The sequence below is a fragment of the Globicephala melas genome, chromosome 20 (assembly GCF_963455315.2).
Source record: "Globicephala melas chromosome 20, mGloMel1.2, whole genome shotgun sequence".
NCBI classification, from domain to species: Eukaryota; Metazoa; Chordata; class Mammalia; order Artiodactyla; family Delphinidae; genus Globicephala; species Globicephala melas.
Window position 1 is genome coordinate 45,532,271 of NC_083333.1, and position 18,756 is coordinate 45,551,026.

An 18,756-nucleotide genomic window follows, 5' to 3' on the forward strand; every position below is an offset into this window, starting at 1 on the left:
CTGAGAGGTTTCAGAGGCGGGGCAGAGTGGAGGCTGAGGGGAAAGGGGAGGGCAGCAGTAGAGGGCGTGGACTGGGGGAGCCCTGCCCACCCTCGTGCTTCTCTCCTCACCTTCCAGCGTCCTGATCAGATTTATTTCAAACCCCACGGCCCCCACCTGGTGGGGCTTTCTGGTGGCCGGGCTGATGTTCGTGTGCTCTGTGACGCAGACTCTGATCTTACACCAGTATTACCACTGCATCTTTGTGATGGGGTTGAGGTTTCGCACGGGCATCATAGGTGTCATCTATAGGAAGGTCAGCTGGAGCAGGGCGTGGGGGGCTGGGGAGGCCAGCCCTGGGGAGCTTTGGAGAGACTCGCGGGCCCAGTCCCTCACCCTGCTGTCCACCTGCAGGCTCTGGTCATCACCAATTCAGTCAAACGTGAGTCCACTGCGGGAGAAATTGTTAACCTCATGTCAGTGGACGCCCAGCGCTTCATGGATGTTGTCCCCTTCATCAACCTGCTGTGGTCAGCACCCCTGCAGATGATCCTGGCAGTGTACTTCCTCTGGCAGGTGACTCTTCTTTTTTTTTAAAAAAAATTAATTTATTTATTTATCTATTTGGCTGCGTTGGGTCTTCGTTGCTGCGCGCGGGCTTTCTCTAGTTGCGGCAAGCGGGAGCTACTCTTCCTTGCGGTGCGCGGGCTTCTCATTGCGGTGGCTTCTCTTGTTGCAGAGCACGGGCTTCAGTAGTTGTGGCTCACGGACTCAGTAGTTGTGGCTTTCAGGCTCTAGGGTGCAGGCTTAGTAGTTGTGGCTCATGAGCTTAGTTGCTCTGCGGCGTGTGGGAATCTTCCTGGACCAGGGCTCGAACCCGTGTCCCCTGCACTGGCAGGCGGATTCTTAACCACTGCGCCACCAGGGAAGTCCTGGCAGGTGCCTCTTGAACCCTGATCTCTGCCCCCTTCCTCTGACCTTCTCCTTCCTTCAGATGGGACAAGACAGGGTTATTCTGGGTCAGCAGAGGGGTGGGGGACGGGACGGTGAGGATGCTGGTGTCTTTCTGGCCTGTGTGAGAATCCTTCTCACAGAACCCAGGGGAGGGAAGAGGGACTTGGAGGCAAGGTGGGTGTGACTCTGACTGTCATTGCCTGTCTGTATTTGCCTTCCTGTGTGTCTGGACACCCTTCTGTGTCTGCCTGTTTGTCCCTATCTCGTGTCGTTATCTGACGGCCGGCTGTTTTTGCAGATGTTTTCGTCATTTTGGCTTTATCTGTGTGTCTGCTTTTTGCTGTCCATCTGTCTGGCTGGCCACCATCTTTTGCTTCTCGCCCTTCCCTGCATTTCAGGTCAATAGGTCTCTGCCTGTTGGGTTCTGTCTATATACTCTGTCTGTCTGTCTAGTCAATCTGTTGTGCCTCCTCAGAACCTGGGTCCCTCTGTCCTGGCTGGAGTCGCTCTCATGGTCTTGCTGATTCCGCTCAATGGAGCCGTGGCTGTGAAAATGCGTGCGTTCCAGGTGGGTGCTCGCAACTGCGCTGCTCCTGCCTGGGGCCTTGGCCAGGTACCTGGCGGAGAGCAGTCACTAACCCGGGCTTTACCAACTACCTTGCTCACCGAGTACGGACGGCTCCAAGCCACCTTCACAAACCTTAGCTTATTCTAGCCCCCAACCCTGAGAGGGTTTTAGAAACATTCTCATTTTGCAGCTGAGGAACCAAGGCTCATTATTTATTTGCAAACATTTCCTGATGTCTTCCCTAGCTTCCCACTGTACATAGGATAAATGGCAAATTCCCTACCGCCACCCACCAGGCCCCTGCTCACCTTTCAATCCCTCACCCCCTGGGATACGGCCAAGTTTCATCCAGTATGGCCTTTCTTTTCTCCAAATCAACAAGCTCTGAATACCTCTGGGCTACCATACGTCCTGTTCCCTGGAATGTGCTTCGCCCTTCCTTCCTTGCCCAGTTCCCTCCCTTCCTTCACCTCCCAGCATAAACTCTGATTTCCCAGTCCCTACCCCATTATTCTCTCCCAGAATCCTGTAACTCCCGTCGGAGTATGCGTAATAATTTAGTAAGCATTTATTCAGGTGGTTGTTTGCTTCCTGTCTACCTCGCCCATCAGACTGTCAGCTTCACGACGGCCAGGGCCTTGAGTTGTTCTTCATTATCTGCCCTACATCTAACACATGGCCTGGCACATAATAGGCACTCAATAAATTGGGGTGAATGAATAGATTGATTTGGCGTGCTGCACCCTGGGTTATAGGGACTGGGGAACAAAGAGGAAGAAGGGATCTGTTCCCTTAGGCTCACGTCGAGTTGAGGCAACATACATGCACAGGGTCCCCTGTGAGAACGTGCCTTAGAAACCCAGAGGAGGGCCAGAGGGTGCTGCCTGTGAGGGTCAGTGATGGGGCACTGAGACTGGAGCTGGATTTTGTCCAGCAGAGAAGAGGGTAGGTCGGGCTGGGCGTTCCAGGCTGGGGTGCAGCACAGGCAGGCGGGGAGGAACGGTGAGCAGTCCGGCTGCCGTGTGTGTGAGTGCAGGGAAGGTGTGAGCCCCTGTGCGTGGAGGTCTGGGGAGGGGCTCGGGGTGTGCACTTTCCACACTCTCCATAGGTAGAGCAAATGAAACTCAAGGACTCACGCATCAGGCTGATGAGCGAGATCCTGGGCAGCATCAAGGTGCTGAAGCTGTACGCCTGGGAGCCCAGCTTCCTGAAGCAGGTGGAGGACATCCGGCAGGAGGAGCTCCGGCTGATGCGCCAGGCTGCCTACCTCCATGCCACGTCCACTTTCATCTGGATCTGCACCCCCTTCCTGGTGAGGCGCCCCTGCCTGGGCTGGCGTCCCGCCTCCTGCCTGGCCGGCCTGGGCCCCTGGACCCTGCAGACGCCACCCTGACACCCATCCCCACCCCTGCCCAGGTGACCCTGACCACCCTCGGGATGTACGTGTCCGTGGACAAGAACAACGTGCTGGATGCTGAGAAGGCCTTTGTGTCCGTGTCCCTGTTCAACATCTTAAAAATTCCCCTCAACATGCTGCCCCAGTTAATCAGCAACTTGGCCCAGGTAATGCTGGATAGGGCCGGGGGTTCTGCTGGAGTGTGGGCAGGTTGATGGGGTCACTTAGGGTCAGGGGATAATCAGGGAGAGTTACTGGAATCGGGGGAGGGCCATTTGGCATTATGAAGAATTGTTCCCAGTTGAATGAGGTCATTAGAGTCAGGGGCCATTTGGAGTCAGAGGAAGTCAGGTAAGGTCCTTGGAAACCCAAGTTCTGGAGACAGCCTCCTGTTACCGACCTGGACCCTGTCTTTGGCTGTGGGAGCCAGCCAAGACTCAGTCGTGGGAGGGGCCCTAGCGCCAGTCTCTGGACCCTCAGGGGGCCCAGTCTCACCCAGGAAGTTGGGGGCCAGCAAGGGTAAGAGGAGATGGTACAGGAAGAGCACAGCTCCCCGGGCTGACCCGCACCCTTCTGCATGCAGACCAGTGTGTCTCTGAAAAGGATCCAGCATTTCCTGAGCCAAGATGAACTTGACTCCCAGTGTGTGGAAAGAAAGACCATCACCCCAGGTCCAGACAGCCTCTACCTGGGTTGCCCTTGCCCCAGCCACTGCTCCAGAAAATTCTCTGTTCCAAGCTTTTAACTTTTCTCCTGTGACCCCCTTTTCTTCATCCTCTTTTCGTATCTGCTCTCACTCTGTGCCCGCCTTCTTCCTCTTCTGGCTCTTTTCTCTCCTCTCGTCGTCCCTCTCCAGGCCTCCCCCACCACCTTCTTTCCCTAGGGCTCCCCCTGCTCCTCCCCAGGACTTCCTGTCTCCCCTCCCTCCCCCCCCCACAAGATTCCCTGCCCTCCCCCTAGGGCTTCCCACACCTCTCCCCACCCAGGGATCCTCCTCGCCTTGCCCTGGGCCCCCTGACGCTGTACACCTCTGTCCTCCCAGGCTATACTGTCACCATACACAATGGCACCTTCACCTGGTCCCAGAACCTACCACCCACCCTGCACAGGTACCAGCTTCCCCTTCCCTCCTCAGCTGCCTAAAGTGAACCAAAGGTCAGATCAGTAGCGGAACCCAACCCCACTCTCACGCTTCAGTCTTTGGCCTGAGAAGCAGGAAGAGCCTCAGCTTGCCAGGGTGGTGTCTGAAAGGGAGGAGGGCTTGGGTCTCCAGGTGCAAGGTGGGGGACCAAAACCCTGATTCCAGGGCTTCCCTGGTGTCGCAGTGGTTGAGAGTCTGTCTGCCGACGCAGGGGACACGGGTTCGTGCCCCGGTCCGGGAAGATCCCACATGCCGCGGAGCGGCTGGGCCCGTGAGCCATGGCCGCTGAGCCTGCGCGTCCGGAGCCTGTGCTCCGCAACGGGAGAGGCCACAACAGTGAGAGGCCCGCGTACCGCAAAAAAAAAAACAAAGGACAAAAACGACCCTGATTCCTCCTCTGACTGGGCTACTTGTCTTCTTGCCCCCAGCCTAGATATCCAGGTGCCAAAAGGGGCACTAGTGGCTGTGGTGGGGCCTGTGGGTTGTGGTAAGTCCTCTCTGTTGTCTGCCCTGCTGGGAGAGATGGAGAAGCTGGAAGGCAAGGTGTATATGAAGGTGAGAGGGGCAGGGACTCCTGGGAAGGGAAGCTTGGCCAGGCCTTGGGCAAACCCCGAGGTAACCTTCTCCTTTGGCCAGGGCTCCGTGGCCTACGTGCCCCAGCAGGCGTGGATACAGAACTGCACTCTTCAGGAAAACGTGCTGTTTGGCCAAGCCCTGGACCCCAAGCGGTACCAACAGGCTCTGGAGGCCTGTGCCCTGCTAGCGGACCTGGAGGTGCTGCCTGGTGGGAGCAAGACAGAGATCGGAGAGAAGGTAGGCTCCTCTTTCATCCTCTGGGCAGTTAGCACATACAGCTGCCCACCTCAATCCAGCCCAGGTCCAGATATGCATTCATTCATTCATCCATTCACACATTCATGTAGTATCATGCCTAGCTGTGTGCTAGGCACCGATGAAACAGAGCTATTACTGGGGGAAACTGACTTGTAAACAGGTAGGTGCTGTAGAATGTCCTGGGGGCCAGGCGGAAGGCCTGTGCAGGGTATTGGAAGGCAGTCACGGGGTGGTCTGCATAAGGAAAAGCATCACTTTTGAGCTGAATCTTAATAGCTAAGGAAGAAGCTCTCATCATTCATCAGATTTTATTACCTACCTACTTTATGCCAGGCAATAGTATACAGTAGTAAATACACCAGACTAAAATTTCTGCCTTCATATAGCTTACATTCTACTGGGGGAAAGAGATGATAGCAAGATAAATCAGTAAAATATATAATATTAGATAAACGCTAAGGGGAAAGAATGAAACAGGGAAGGGATATTGGAGTATGTGCAGGGTTGTATTGTTAGTGTGCTTTGGGAAAACCTCACTGAGAATCGGAGACTTGAACAAAGTGAGGGAGTGGTCCGTATCTTCGAACATGAAGCCCTGTCTGAGACATTTGAGGCAGAGAGAGCAGTAAGTGCAAAGGCCCTGAGGCAGGAGTGTGATTGGGACATTTAAGGACCAGCAAGAAGAGCAATGTGGATGGAGTGGAATGAGCAGGGATGAGGAGGAGATGAGGTCAGTGAGGTGTCCAGGCAGCCAGGTCACATTGGGCCTTGGAGACCACTGTAAGAACTGTGGCTTTTACCAAGTGATGGAAAGCCTTTGAAAGCCGAGGGATGGTGGGTGGACTGGCATTTCTGTGCAATTTGGTGTGACTGGAGGTTAGAAGGGGTGTGGCAGAAACAGGGTAAGGTAGAGCCTTGAAGACTTTGATTAAGGTTTTGGCCTTTACCCTAAAAACCATGGGACATCAGTGGAAGTTTTTATTTTTTAATTAATTTATTAATTTTTTAACAGTCGCAAAATATACATAACATAAATCTTTACCTTAGAAATCCTTTTAAGTATATAGGTCAGTAGTGTTAAATACACTCACATTGTTGTACGGGCAATCTCCAGACCTCTCTTTATCTTGCAAAACTAAAACTCTGTACCCATTAAACAGCAACTTTTACTTATCCATTCATCCATCAATAGATACTTGGGTTGCTTCCGCCTTTCAGCTATTGTGAGTAAAGCTGCTATGGACACGGGTGTGCAAAGATCTTTTCAAGACCCTACTTTCAATTCTTTTTAGTACATACCCAGAAGTGGAATTGCTAAATCATAATTCTATTTTTTTTTTTTTTTTGAGGAACTGCCATACTATTTTCCATAATGGCTGCACCATTTAACATTCCCACCCACAGTACACAAGGTCTCCAACTTCTACACATTCTGGACAACACTTGTTGTTTCCTGGGGTGGTTGTTTGGTATTTTGTTTTTGTCTTTTGGTAGTAGTCATCCTAATGGATGTGAGGTGGCATCTCACTGAGGTTTTGATTTGCATTTCCCAGTGATTAGTCATGTTGAGCATCTTTTCACGTGTCTATTGGTAGTTTGTATATCTTCTCTGGAGAAGTGTCTGTTCAAGTCCTTTGCCCAGATTTTATTGAAGTTGTTTGGTTTTTTGTTGTTGAGTTGTAGGAGTTCTTTATACATACTAGATATTAACCCCCTATCAGATATATGAGTTGCAAATATTTTCTCCTCTTCTGAAGGTTGTCTTTTCACTCTGCTGATTGTGTCCTTTGATGCACAGAAGTTTTCAATTTTAATGTGATCCAATTTTTCTATTTTTACTTTTGTTGCTTGTGCTTTTAGTGTCTTATCCAAAAAAATCATTGCCAAGTCCAATGTCATGAAACTTTTCCCTTGTGTTTTCCTGAGTTTTATAGCTTCACCTCTTTTTTTATATACTAAAGATTTCAGTGTCTCAAAGCAAAGACATCCTCTTACATAACTATAGTTGAGTTATCAAAATCAAGAAATTTATCATTAATACAGTATTATTATCTAATTGACTGTCTGACATTTGAAATGTCATCATTTGTCCCAGTAATGTCTTTTTTAGCTATTTTCTTTCCTGGTCTAGGGTTCAATCCAGGATCATGAGTTTCATTTAGTTGTCGTATCTCTTTATTCTCAATCAATCTGGATAATTCCTCAGTCTTTGTCTTTTAGAACATCAACACTTTTGAAGAGTACAGGCCAGTTATTTTGCAGAATGTTTCTCAATTTGAACGCGATTAGATTCGGAATATATTTTTTTTGGGAAAAGCCAAAGAAGTAACGTTGTGTCCTTCTTGGTGCGTCGTATCAGGAGGCACACGATGTCAGTTCATGCGTTACTGACAATGTTAACTTTGATCTCTTGATTGAGGTGGTATCGTCTACTGATGATTTCATTTTATAACTTTCATTGATGATTTTTGCCTGAGTCAGGGTTTACTATGATGTTGGCCAAATGTTGATTTTCTAACTCCATTCCTTCTATAGTTATTAGTTGACTTATTACTTATTCATTAATTTTTTTATATCAATGTGGGCTCATGGATTCTTATTTGATTCAATGTGTTATAATCCATTACCATCATTTTTTACCTTGACGTTCAACTTGTCAGTGAAGAGTTTTAAGCAGGGACAGGAATTGCATTTTGAAAAGCTGCCCTGGCTGCAGTGTGGAGGGGCCCAAAGGCACAGGAACCAGTGAGGGGGCTCTCGTGGTGCCCTGGGGAAATGAGGGCCTGAGCCTGGCAGTGGGGATGGGAAATTTTTAAGTAGGAGTCCGAGATTATAGGAACCCAGAGTAGACCTCCTGATCTACGATACAACTCCTCCTTCCCATCTCTCCTGGACCCACACTGACCTCGCACACACAAGCCTGATTTAGTGCCCAGAACATAGTAGCACTGGAGAAAGACTGGTTGGTTGAATGCAGGCACGTTCACGCGTCTCAGTCACTACAGCTTCCATGTCCACCCCTTGCTTCTCAGCAGCTCCAGCTCCCAACCCACATTTGTTCTACCCAGGGGTCAGTTTCTCAGGGTACCCCCAAAGAGCTGGGCCTGTTCCAGAGGGAATGAGGAAAGCTGGTGGTAGGAAAGCAGGCTATACCTCTGGGGTCTGCCCTCTAGGCCCAGCCCTGCTGCTGTGTGCCTCAGTTTCTGCATAATGGGTTTAAGGTACGTGAATGATCTCAGGGTTGATGAATTCTGGGGTGGATGCTGGGTTTCCATCCTTGCTTTTGCCCTTAATAGTTTGGGACCCTGGACAAAGTCATTAACGTCTTGAGCTCTAGTTTCTTCATCTAGAAAGTGGGGCTAATGATACCTCCCTGGAAAGACTGACAAGAGGACCAAATGGGATAATTGTTATGAAAGTCATCTGTGAGCCGTATGGTTGATGGGAGACTGAAAGTTCTGTTAAGGACCTCCTGGGGATTTCCAGCCTCCCAGAGTATGAAGGTGGAAGGCAGGGAAACCAGTTGGGCGGGAGCACGATGTCCTCACCTGCCCTGGGAGGACTCTGAGAGCCACCACCCCTTCCTCCATGGCCTTAGAGCTTCCCAGGTACAGGACCAGGCATATGAAATGTGAATTTAGAGGTCTGCCTTTTTGAATGACAATAGACAGAGCCCTTGTCCCCCTTGTGATGGCCTGACTCCCTTCTACCCAATACACACCTCTCACCTCCCTCCTCCAACCCATCCAGGGCATTAACCTGTCTGGGGGCCAGCGTCAGCGGGTCAGTCTGGCCCGAGCTGTTTACAGTGATGCTGACATTTTTTTGCTGGATGACCCGTTGTCAGCCGTGGACTCCCACGTGGCCAAACATATCTTTGACCAAGTCATTGGGCCAGAAGGTGTGCTGGCAGGAAAGGTGAGTCCTCCCAGAGGCTAAGCTGGCTAAGGTGAGGTCTAGGGCCACAGGAGAAGACTGGTGGGAGGCCAAGGGGTTCGGGTGAGACCTGGAGGTATGGAGGGCCTGAGGAACAGGAGCATGGGCTGGGCAGTGGGGGAAACCTGGGGCGGGGGTGGGGGACGGTGCCCCTCAGGCACTGAGGCAGCTGCGGTGAGCACGGGGTGAGTCCCTGATGTATCTGCTCATGCTGCCGGCACACAGCACCTCACACTCGCTCCGTGCCAGGGGTGTGTGCTGAGGGCAGTGGGAGTGATAGCCTGCTGCCTTCTCCCCAGACACGGGTGCTAGTGACGCATGGCATCAGCTTCCTGCCCCAGACGGACTTTGTCATAGTGCTAGCTGACGGGCAGGTGTCTGAGGTCGGCACTTACGCGGCCCTGCTGCAGCGCAACGGCTCCTTCGCCAACTTTCTCCGCAACCATGCACCCGATGAGGGCAAGAAGCACCAGGAGGCCGACAGCAGGACCGGTATCTGCCATTCTTGGCCCTCCGTATTCCCCTGCTCTCCGAGCATCTCCCCTGTCCTGGAGCCTCTGAGTGTCTGTGGACAGGCCCAGTGTTTCACAAGGGGGGTTCTGAGGAACTTGGACCATCTGCGTGATGTCAGACATCACCAGCAGGGAAAGTGAAGTGGATGGATTCAAGCCCTTCCTCCTCATCTGCCTTCATGTGTCAAAAGGGCCTAAGGGCCCAGGCCCAGCTTGTACGGCAAAACTGTTTCACAGATGAACTATTTAGTAAATGTGCAAATGCTTGGAAAAGTCATTTATTTATCAACAAATATTTATTGAGCAATTACTATGTCCAGGCGCTATTCCAGGCGCTGAGACAGCAATGAACAAACAGAAAAATCCCTGTCCTCGCGGAGCATATTGAGACCCCTTTGTTGTCCAGTCCTGGCTCCCCAGCCCCAGGCTCCCGGCTGGCTCGCAGACCTTCTCCTGGGCTTTCTCTCCTACTTCCGGATATGCAGCTAACATGTCTCGAGCATTTACTAAGGGCTATGCCCCTTGCAAGCTCTTGACACACATTCTTTCCTTTAATCCTCACAAGGACACAATGAAGTAGGTACTATTATTATCCCCATTTTCATGCCTGCCTAAACCCATGCGGTGAGGAAGTGGGATTTTAGCTCAGCCGGTCTGACTCTAGAGCCCAAGCTCCTGACCCTTATATTTGAACCCCCTTCTACGTAGTCCCTGATGGGACGCTTTTCTTCCTGTCTGACCTAAGTCTTTCTTGCCACCCTTTTTCTTTCCAACACGAAATTCGTCATTTATTTTTATTGTTATTCTTGCTCACCTCTCACCTCGCCTCTGGCTTGTCCATTCAGGCCTCTTCATTGGAGTGGGGCGGGGCATACCAGGGGCCTGCGGGGTGAGCTAGCCAAGCTCTCCTTTCTGCCTCCCCGCTGCAGCCTTGGAGGACAAAGAGGTTGAGGAGGTGCTGCTGACTGAGGACCCGCTCAGCAACCACACAGACCTGACGGTTCATGAGCCAGTGACATACGAGGTCCAGAAGCAGTTTATGAGGTGAGCACCTGGGAGCTCTCAGCCCCCGGGAGACGGTACCGGGGCTCCCAAGCCCTGACGGGGGGCGCAGGTGGGCGTTCTCCCTGACACACCCCAGGCCTCCGGCTGCAGCCTGAACCTCCTCCTGGGGCTCTGTCTGTGGCTGTGCTGGAGGCCTCCTCCCTGGGCCTGACCAGTTGCCTCCGCAGACAGCTGAGTGCCATGTCCCTGGAAAGAGAGGGCCAGGGTCGGCCTGTGCCCAGGAGGCGCCTGGGTGCGGCAGAAAAGGTAGTGCAGGCAACAGAGGCAAAGGCGAGCCATGTGCTGACCCAGGAGGAGAAGGTGGAGATGGGCACTGTGAGTAGCTTGGGCGGGAGGGATGGAGAGGGTGGGCAGGCCCCTAGCAGTCCCGGGGCTCACCGGAGTCCTCTGTGCAACTGCTGTGGCCATGCAGGTGAAGCTGAGTGTGTTCTGGGATTACGCCAGGGCCGTGGGGCTCTGTGCCATGCTGGCCATCTGTCTGCTGCACGGGGGTCAAAGTGCGGCTGCCATTGGGGCCAACGTTTGGCTCAGTGCCTGGACCAGTGAGGCTGTGGTGAACGGCCAGCAGAACAACACCTCCCAGAGGCTGGGCGTCTACGCCGCCTTGGGAATTCTGCAAGGTGAGCCTGCAGAGATACCTAGAAGGGGCTACGGTGGCCCCTTCCTCATCTCTGGGCTGCTGGGTCCCCCAAACCACGCCCTTGCCTCTGAATCTCTCTCCACTGTCGCAGCCCCAGGGACTCCCTAACCCACTCTAGCAGTCTACCTGCCTCTGGCCCTGTCTAGCTCATCCTAGCCGTGCTGGGCCTCTTAGCCTGCCTAGTTCACCGAGGCTATCCCCCATCTCGGAACCTGCCCCTGCATGCCTGCCACCTGGCCCAGGTGAACGAGCGCGCCTCTCCTCCTCCACCAGGGCTCCTGGTGATGCTGTCAGCCACCATGATGGCGGTGGGAGGCGTCCAGGCTGCCCGCTTGCTTCACCAGGCACTGCTGCACAACAAGATGCGCTCGCCACAGTCCTTCTTCGATACGACGCCCTCAGGCCGCATCCTCAACCGCTTCTCCAAGGACGTCTACATCATCGATGAGGTTCTGGCTCCCACCATCCTCATGCTGCTGAATTCCTTCTACAACTCCATCTCCACCCTCGTGGTCATCGTGGCCAGCACGCCACTCTTCGCTGTGGTCATCCTGCCTTTGGCTGTCCTCTACCTCTTGGTGCAGGTGTGCCCTGAGTGGGTGGGCGTGGCTTTTTGGGGGCATGGCCGTTGCGTGGCCGGGGCTCTCCCGGGGGCCAGTGGTGGGATGTAGGGAGGTCAGGCCCCGCAGCTTCACAGCTGGATTTGGTTCAGTAAATACCTCTTTGAAACTCATTTTCCTCACGTGTAAAATAGAATCATAGAGCCTACCTCACAGAGTTGTTGACAGGATAAAATGAAATCCTTGTAAATTGTGACTGGCCCTAGAACTCCTTCCTGCTGGCTAAATATTGTCAACAGTTTGAGACACATTATCCTTCCCTTCTTTTTAGATATATCTAAACTTACGTACATGTTTTTAACATGGATGAGTTGATGACATTCAGATACAGCTACCTATAAAAGGCATTTGTGTTGCTGAGCCCCTATCCTGCCATTAATTAATCAGTCCATGAAGGTAATCCACAGGTGGCCAGAAGCTTAGGCCTGTGTGTGAAGACTGTGCTCTGTGCTGGGACGGGGGACTCTCAGATGCAAATCCTACATGGCCCTGGCCATCTTGGGGCCCACAGGTAGAAGATGGAAGGTGGAGGCAGAACTGTGTTTTTGTGGGGCTGAAGTTTAAACAACTGGGGGGTGGAGCGGGGAGAGGCTCTTTAAGAAAAAGAATACAAAATTATCTTATTTTTGCAAATTTTGCAAAATTTTGATTGTGTGAACACACTGCTAGGGCCCCTAAGTGGAGACAGGCATCGTCACTGACAGGAGGCAAAGCAGAGTCAGTGCAATAGTCTAGGTCCCCGCAGAGGTGAGGGGGTCAGGAGCGGAGAGGCAATCGGGAAAGGCTTCCTGGACAAAGTGGCCTGGAAGAGTGGGCAGAGCTGACCAGAGGGGAAGCGTGCGATGAGTTCGTGGAGCCGTATCAGGCCCCCAAGTCTTGGGTTCTTCTGAGCGGAGCGGGAGGAAGGGAACAAGGTCTTATGGGGCAGTGGAACGGACGGGGAGGCGGCTCACATGGGTCCAGAGGATGTGCTGGACTGAGCTGGGGCCCCACGGTCCTGACTCCAAGCTCTTTCTCCATCCTCTGTCAGCGCCTCTATGTGGCCACGTCACGGCAACTGAAGCGGCTGGAGTCTATCAGCCGCTCACCCATCTACTCCCACTTTTTGGAGACGGTGACCGGCTCCAGCGTCATCCGGGCCTATGGCCGCAGCCAGGACTTCGAGGCCATCAGTGATGCTAAGGTGGACACCAACCAAAGGAGCTGCTACCCCTACATCGTCTCCAACAGGTCAGAAGCAGCTCCCTCAGCCCCTGCTCCTCCCAGGAGTTTCCACCAGTGTCTCTGCGGGAGAGACCCTGGTGTTCTGGGTCCAAGCCCCTCCTTCCCCCTAAACAGCCCCCTTCTTGCATCCGCCCCGTTTCCTCCTTGCCTAATCCCCACAGGTGGCTGGGGGTCCGAGTGGAGTTCGTGGGCAACTGTGTCGTGTTCTTCACTGCACTCTTTGCTGTGATTGGGAGAAGCAGCCTGAGTCCAGGGCTGGTGGGCCTGTCTGTGTCCTATGCCCTACAGGTACGCAGAGGTCTGGGTCCTGGGTCAGGGCCACCACTGGGGCAGAGGCCACACGGGTTTCGCAAGCATCTCCTGAGCACCTCGCTCTGCCCCAAATGGGGACCAGCCACAGGTTCTGCTCCACGGGACTGTGAGCTCCCAGTCAAGTGCGGAGAGTCACTCCCACCAGCAGGGGGTGGTACTGTGGGGTGCACAGACCTTAGTGGAGGAAGGCCCAGAGGAGGTCTCTACCTTGGAGTGTTGGAGAAATTATCTTGGAGCTTGGCCCCAAGAGACAAATAGAATTTGCCCTGCCTGCATAAGATCTAGAGGTCAACCCTGACAGGGGTCCGGGGGCAGGGACGTGGAGAGCTGGAATACACCTCATTTCACAAGCCTGCAGAGAAAGTACACGGAGCAGGTAACTGGAGCCTGGGAAGGTCACCCTGATATCAGCCTATATTGTCAAAGCATTAAATAACTGCAGATGGAACTTTTGTGAAGCAGATCCCATTTGCAACGCCTCAGGTGACTCAAGTCTTGAACGTTTGGTAAACAAAGGACAGTCCAGACAGGTCAGTCTTCTCAGACTTTAATGTGCATGTGAATCACCTGGAGATTTAAACTGTAGATTCTGATACCATAGACCTGGGGCTCTGGCTCCAGCGTTGTCTATCAAGGCTCCTTGATCCACAAAGTGTGGTCCAAGGACCAGTTGCATCAACATCACCTGTGAGCTTCTTAGCCACGTCGAATCTCGCGTCCCACCACAAACCTACTGAATTAGAAGCTACATTTGCACAAGATTCCCTGGGAACTCTTTCTTGTGCATATTAAAGTTTAAGAAACACTGGGCTGGGTGGCCTTTTGTTAAGTCTGCATTGTCACTGCCTGAGGTACAGTTGTGATTTGAGCCCCAGGTGGCACATCTGTGGGTTTGCCCAGGCCCACCTGGGTCATAGCTGGGATAGGATAGGAGCATAGTCAAGGAGTCTGAACTCCTCCCAAAGCCATTTCAGGGGGAGGAGAGATTGCCCCGCTTGTGACCCAGTCCCTTTGTCTAGGTGACGTTGGCTCTGAACTGGATGATACGAACGATATCAGACTTGGAGTCTAATATTGTGGCCGTGGAGAGAGTCAAAGAGTACTCCAAGACGGAGACTGAGGTGCGTACGGGATGAGCCTGGGGCAGGGAGGGGTGCTTGGAGACCCACCATCTCTACACCCCCAGGCCAGCTGTTCAGGTGGCTCCTCATTTATTCATTCATTCAACCCTTCTTGAGTGTCAACCAGAGGTCTATGTGAGGAGGTGTAGGGCAAGACAAGGTCTGCCCTCAAGCAGTTCCTGATGTAGTGGGAGAGGACAGCTCCCGTTGTTCCAAGCCCTCCTTGGTCACAGTACCTTGTCCTCCCTGGGACCCCCCGGTCCCGTGTCCTGCCACTGTCCCTCTGTCCACGAGCTCATCCAGCCTGGATCCTATGCTCCACCAGTGCCAGTGCTCTCAACTCCCTTGCCCTTCTCTCTCTCAGTCATCCTCACCCCAGTTGAGCCCATCTGTCTACCTTCTGAAACATGCCGGTGCTCAGCTGCTAAAACGTTGCTGGAGAAAATCATTGATTTTACTTCAAGTTTATAACCACACACCACGGCTGGGTGTTCCTGTTTTGCTTCTCCAAGAAGCGTGTGTTCCCACTTTCAGAAAGTTCTGTTTTGACCATTCTCTTTCCTTAAACCCCTACATGCCCTCCTCCCTGTGCTCAGTCGTCGACTGAATGACTCAGTCATCCGTCATCATAGGCTCAGTCATCAACCTTGCCTAACGCTTCAGTGAGAAAACGGCTTTACAAGATGTGAACTCCCTCAGCCTTCCTGCCTCCAGACTTTCAAATCTGCCTGTGTCCCTTCCACCTTCTTCCTTTCTCATTTCAAAGTCCACTCCCTCTACTTCTTCGCATGGCCACCCAAGGACTTCACTTCCTCAATCACACCCTCCATCTGCTACATCATCCATCTTGCTCCCTCTGTTGGATGATTCCCATCCACACGCGAAAATAAGCTCTTGTAGCTTCCATTCTAGACACTCAAACCAACCCTCCCTTTCCCCTGTATCCTATGTCCCATTTCTCTGCTCTCCTTTGTCGTGAAACTGGCTTTAAAATATGGTCTGCAGTGCTCTCCCCACTGCCTCATCACCCTGTCGCCTGGTTTCTGGCCCTGCCACTCCACTGAACCCACTCACCAATGATTTTCCCACTTCCTGACCTAGGGACACTTTTCTGTTCTCATCTAATGCAACCGCTCAGCGACATTCAGACAAATAGCCCCTCTCTCCTACTTGGAAAGCACTTCATGGCTTCTGTGACCTGAGCTCCTGCCCTGTCAGCCCCCATTGAGCCCCACCCCACCTGTTCCTCCCAACCTGGCCTCTCCTGCCCATGGGGCCCCCATCTACCCCTGTCTTCTCCAGGCATCCCCTATCATTCCCTCATCCCCCATTCTCTGGGATCTTCAAATTCTCCCTCTTCATGCCTAGCATTCCCATATCCCCTCTCTACACACATGATCCCGTCTCCACATTCTCAAAAATTCTGCCCCCAACCCTACTGTCCATTCCTTTGACACCTCCTCAAGAGGGCGGTCTACCTATACTGGCTGCCTTGCTTTGTGACTACTGACAGTCTGACCCCCCGCCCCTGCCGCATTTCAAAACACCCTCCCCTCTCCCTCCTCCAAATAGCAGCAGGGAGATCCTTTAAAAACACACCAAATCATGTTATTCCTCTGTGCCTGGCCCTACATCTTACTCAGGGTAAAAAAAACACAGTCCTTAAAATGGCCAGCAAAGCCCTATGTGATGGGACCATCCACTACTTGTCTTCTACCTCTCACCTTTGTCATTGTGATCCAGAACACACCTGGAAGTATTTGTACTTGCCGTTCCCTCTGTCTGGCATGCCCTTCCCCCAGAGATCTACTTGTCTTTTTCCTTCACTTCCTTCAGGTCTTTATTTAAATATCACCTCCTCCAGGAAGCCTTCCCTGACCACCCTGTACAGAATAGCAACACCAGGCACTTATCCACACTCATCACCATCTGACATTATGTAGACTTACTTATTTGTCAACAGTATGGCCCCCCTAGACTCGGATGTAAGCCTCATGGGGACAAGGACTTTGTCTTGTTTACCATTGTTGACCCCACTACCTGTCACGGAGTAGCCACTCAATAATAAAGAATGGTGAAAGGGGGAGCGAGGGCAGGTGGGAGGGGCCGCTTATGGCCGTGGGGCACGGGGGAATGGGGAGAGCAAAGCTCTGTGGGGAATAATGTCAGAGGGATAAAGAGACATTGAACCACAAGGTTGGGTCGCATGAGCACCAGGACCTCCCCACCAGGTTCCCTAGTGGGTGACGATGGCAGGGGCCTGGGGAGGGAGGCAGACCAAAGTTGGGAGATGGCTGGGCTGGGGAAGAGGTGCCCCCCATGATGAGGATCCTGTCTTCCCCTGGTGGCCAGGCCCCCTGGGTGGTGGAGGGCAGCCGCCCACCGGTGGGCTGGCCACTGCAGGGTGAGGTGGAGTTCCGGAACTACTCTGTGCGCTACCGGCCCGGCCTGGACCTCGTGCTGAAGGACCTGAGTCTACAAGTGCGAGGTGGCGAGAAGGTGCGTGTGGGGCGGGTTTTTCCCTGGGGAGTGTGGGTCTGTGGGATGGCAGGGGCCCAGCCCAAGGGTCTGCTTGGCTTCCCAGGGAAGTCCTGGCAACAGCCCCGCTAAACCCCAGCCTCCCCCTGACGACCCCCCACTGCCTCCAGGTGGGGATCGTGGGCCGCACTGGGGCTGGCAAATCGTCCATGACCCTCTGTCTGTTCCGCATCCTGGAAGCCACGGAGGGCGACATCCTCATCGACGGCCTCAACGTGGCCGACATCGGGCTCCATGACCTGCGTTCTCAGCTGACCATCATCCCCCAGGTAGCAGCCTGGCGTGGCCTGGCCACACTGGCCCGTGACTCTGGCGGCAGGTCCCACCCCCGTTCTGTAGCTTGGAGTTCAAGACTGGGACCCCTCTCTGGGAGGCTGGAGAGCAGGACAGCAGGAGCAGAGCCACAGAGCGGCCCCCCATCGTGGGTCTGGAAGGGTCAGATGTCTCCTGCCCTATAAGACCCTGTCCTCTGACCTCTTGGACCAGCAGAACAACAGGCCCCTCCACACAGCCCACCCCAGAGGCCTTGTATCCTGGCCTCCTGGTTTCACAGCTCTGAATTACATTTCACTTTTTCTTCTGACTGGACACTTCGGGGTCAGATTAGCGGTTCAGGTTTCTGCCTTAGTGGAGGATTTGGGTTGGCAAAGCTGAGGTTTATCACTTCCCCACAGGCGTTTTTCTATCTCCTTGGCCATTGCCTCCCTCCTGGAGGGCTGGGGTCAGAGTGGGAATGCCACCACCTCAACCCCTTTCTTGTTCCCTGGCCTCGGGGCCCATGGCTCCCTAGGGGGCCTGAGCTGCCTCCCTCTGAGGCCTTGCTTTGTCCCCAGGACCCCATCTTGTTCTCGGGGACCCTGCGCATGAACCTGGACCCCTTCGGCAATTACTCGGAGGAAGACATGTGGCGAGCCTTGGAGCTGTCCCACCTGCACACGTTTGTGAGCTCCCAGCCGGCAGGCCTGGACTTCCAGTGCTCCGAGGGCGGGGAGAATCTCAGGTAACAGCGGGGAGTGGGTGGGTGGGTCAGGAATAGCACTCTGCAGCACTATAGAGGGTCTAGCATCAAACAACACCAAACCCAGGCCAGCCGCCTCCTGCCCTCCCACTCCCGTCTCAGCCAGAGTGAACTCGGGGCACTGCCTTGCATTGAGCATATTCTGTGTGCCAGGCACTGTGCACTACTTCACTGACTCCTCACGCAAGCTCCAGAGAGACTGAGGCAGGGCCAAAGTCACACAGCTGGGAGAAGACATGCCTGGGAGATTCCAAAGCCCTAATCGGTCCTCTCTTGTGAGATTGTCAATGTTGCGCTTGGCCTGAGGAGGGGTTGTGGACTGAACCTGTGGAGCAGATAGGAGGAAACCTACAGAGCTTTAGAGAAATCTTATATATTTTCCAAGGTGGATGCAATTTTGTTTGTGGTTTAGAAGTGGGCAAAGTGAGCTCTCTGGGCCTTTCTTTGCTTCCTTATAGCCCCAGACTTTATATCACCCGTCGCTGTGCCACGTATCAGGGAGGCCCAGAGCCACTTCTTACTGAGTCTAAAGGCTTGAGACACTTGTACCCATGTTAGTTGTGTGATTTGGAGCAAGTCGCTTACCCTCTTTGTGCCTTGTTTTCCTTTCCTCTGAAAGGAGTATGGGATAATAACAGTCCCATACCTGTTAGCACCATGCCGCCCAATAAAAATATACTTTGAGCCACATAGGTGTAAAGAAAATTTGTCTAATAGCCACATTAAAAAAAAAGAAAAAGAAACTGATGCAATAAATTTTAATTGTGTATTTTATGTAGCCTAATAATTCTAAAATATCATTTCAACATGTAATTGATACAAAAGCTATTACGGACAGTTTGCCTTTTTCAAGTGTCAAATCCCGTGTGTATTTTTACACGTGCAGCACATCTCAATT

General features: G+C 53.0%; 1 protein-coding gene across 1 annotated transcript in view; it reads left to right on the forward strand.

Annotated features, from left to right (window-relative positions):
- ABCC3 (ATP binding cassette subfamily C member 3) overlaps window positions 1-18,756 on the forward strand; it is a 37,489-nt gene that overhangs the window by 14,142 nt on the left and 4,591 nt on the right. Inside the window, exons 9-29 of the mRNA XM_060291241.1 lie at window positions 118-295; window positions 394-555; window positions 1,409-1,501; window positions 2,610-2,813; window positions 2,918-3,064; window positions 3,481-3,568; window positions 3,940-4,006; window positions 4,467-4,593; window positions 4,675-4,851; window positions 8,623-8,790; window positions 9,108-9,300; window positions 10,250-10,364; window positions 10,553-10,700; window positions 10,798-11,005; window positions 11,299-11,609; window positions 12,676-12,875; window positions 13,031-13,157; window positions 14,201-14,302; window positions 16,655-16,801; window positions 16,951-17,109; window positions 17,674-17,840. Coding sequence (XP_060147224.1) covers window positions 118-295; window positions 394-555; window positions 1,409-1,501; window positions 2,610-2,813; window positions 2,918-3,064; window positions 3,481-3,568; window positions 3,940-4,006; window positions 4,467-4,593; window positions 4,675-4,851; window positions 8,623-8,790; window positions 9,108-9,300; window positions 10,250-10,364; window positions 10,553-10,700; window positions 10,798-11,005; window positions 11,299-11,609; window positions 12,676-12,875; window positions 13,031-13,157; window positions 14,201-14,302; window positions 16,655-16,801; window positions 16,951-17,109; window positions 17,674-17,840 — 3,288 coding nt within the window. The remainder of the gene's footprint in view (window positions 1-117; window positions 296-393; window positions 556-1,408; window positions 1,502-2,609; window positions 2,814-2,917; window positions 3,065-3,480; window positions 3,569-3,939; window positions 4,007-4,466; window positions 4,594-4,674; window positions 4,852-8,622; window positions 8,791-9,107; window positions 9,301-10,249; window positions 10,365-10,552; window positions 10,701-10,797; window positions 11,006-11,298; window positions 11,610-12,675; window positions 12,876-13,030; window positions 13,158-14,200; window positions 14,303-16,654; window positions 16,802-16,950; window positions 17,110-17,673; window positions 17,841-18,756) is intronic.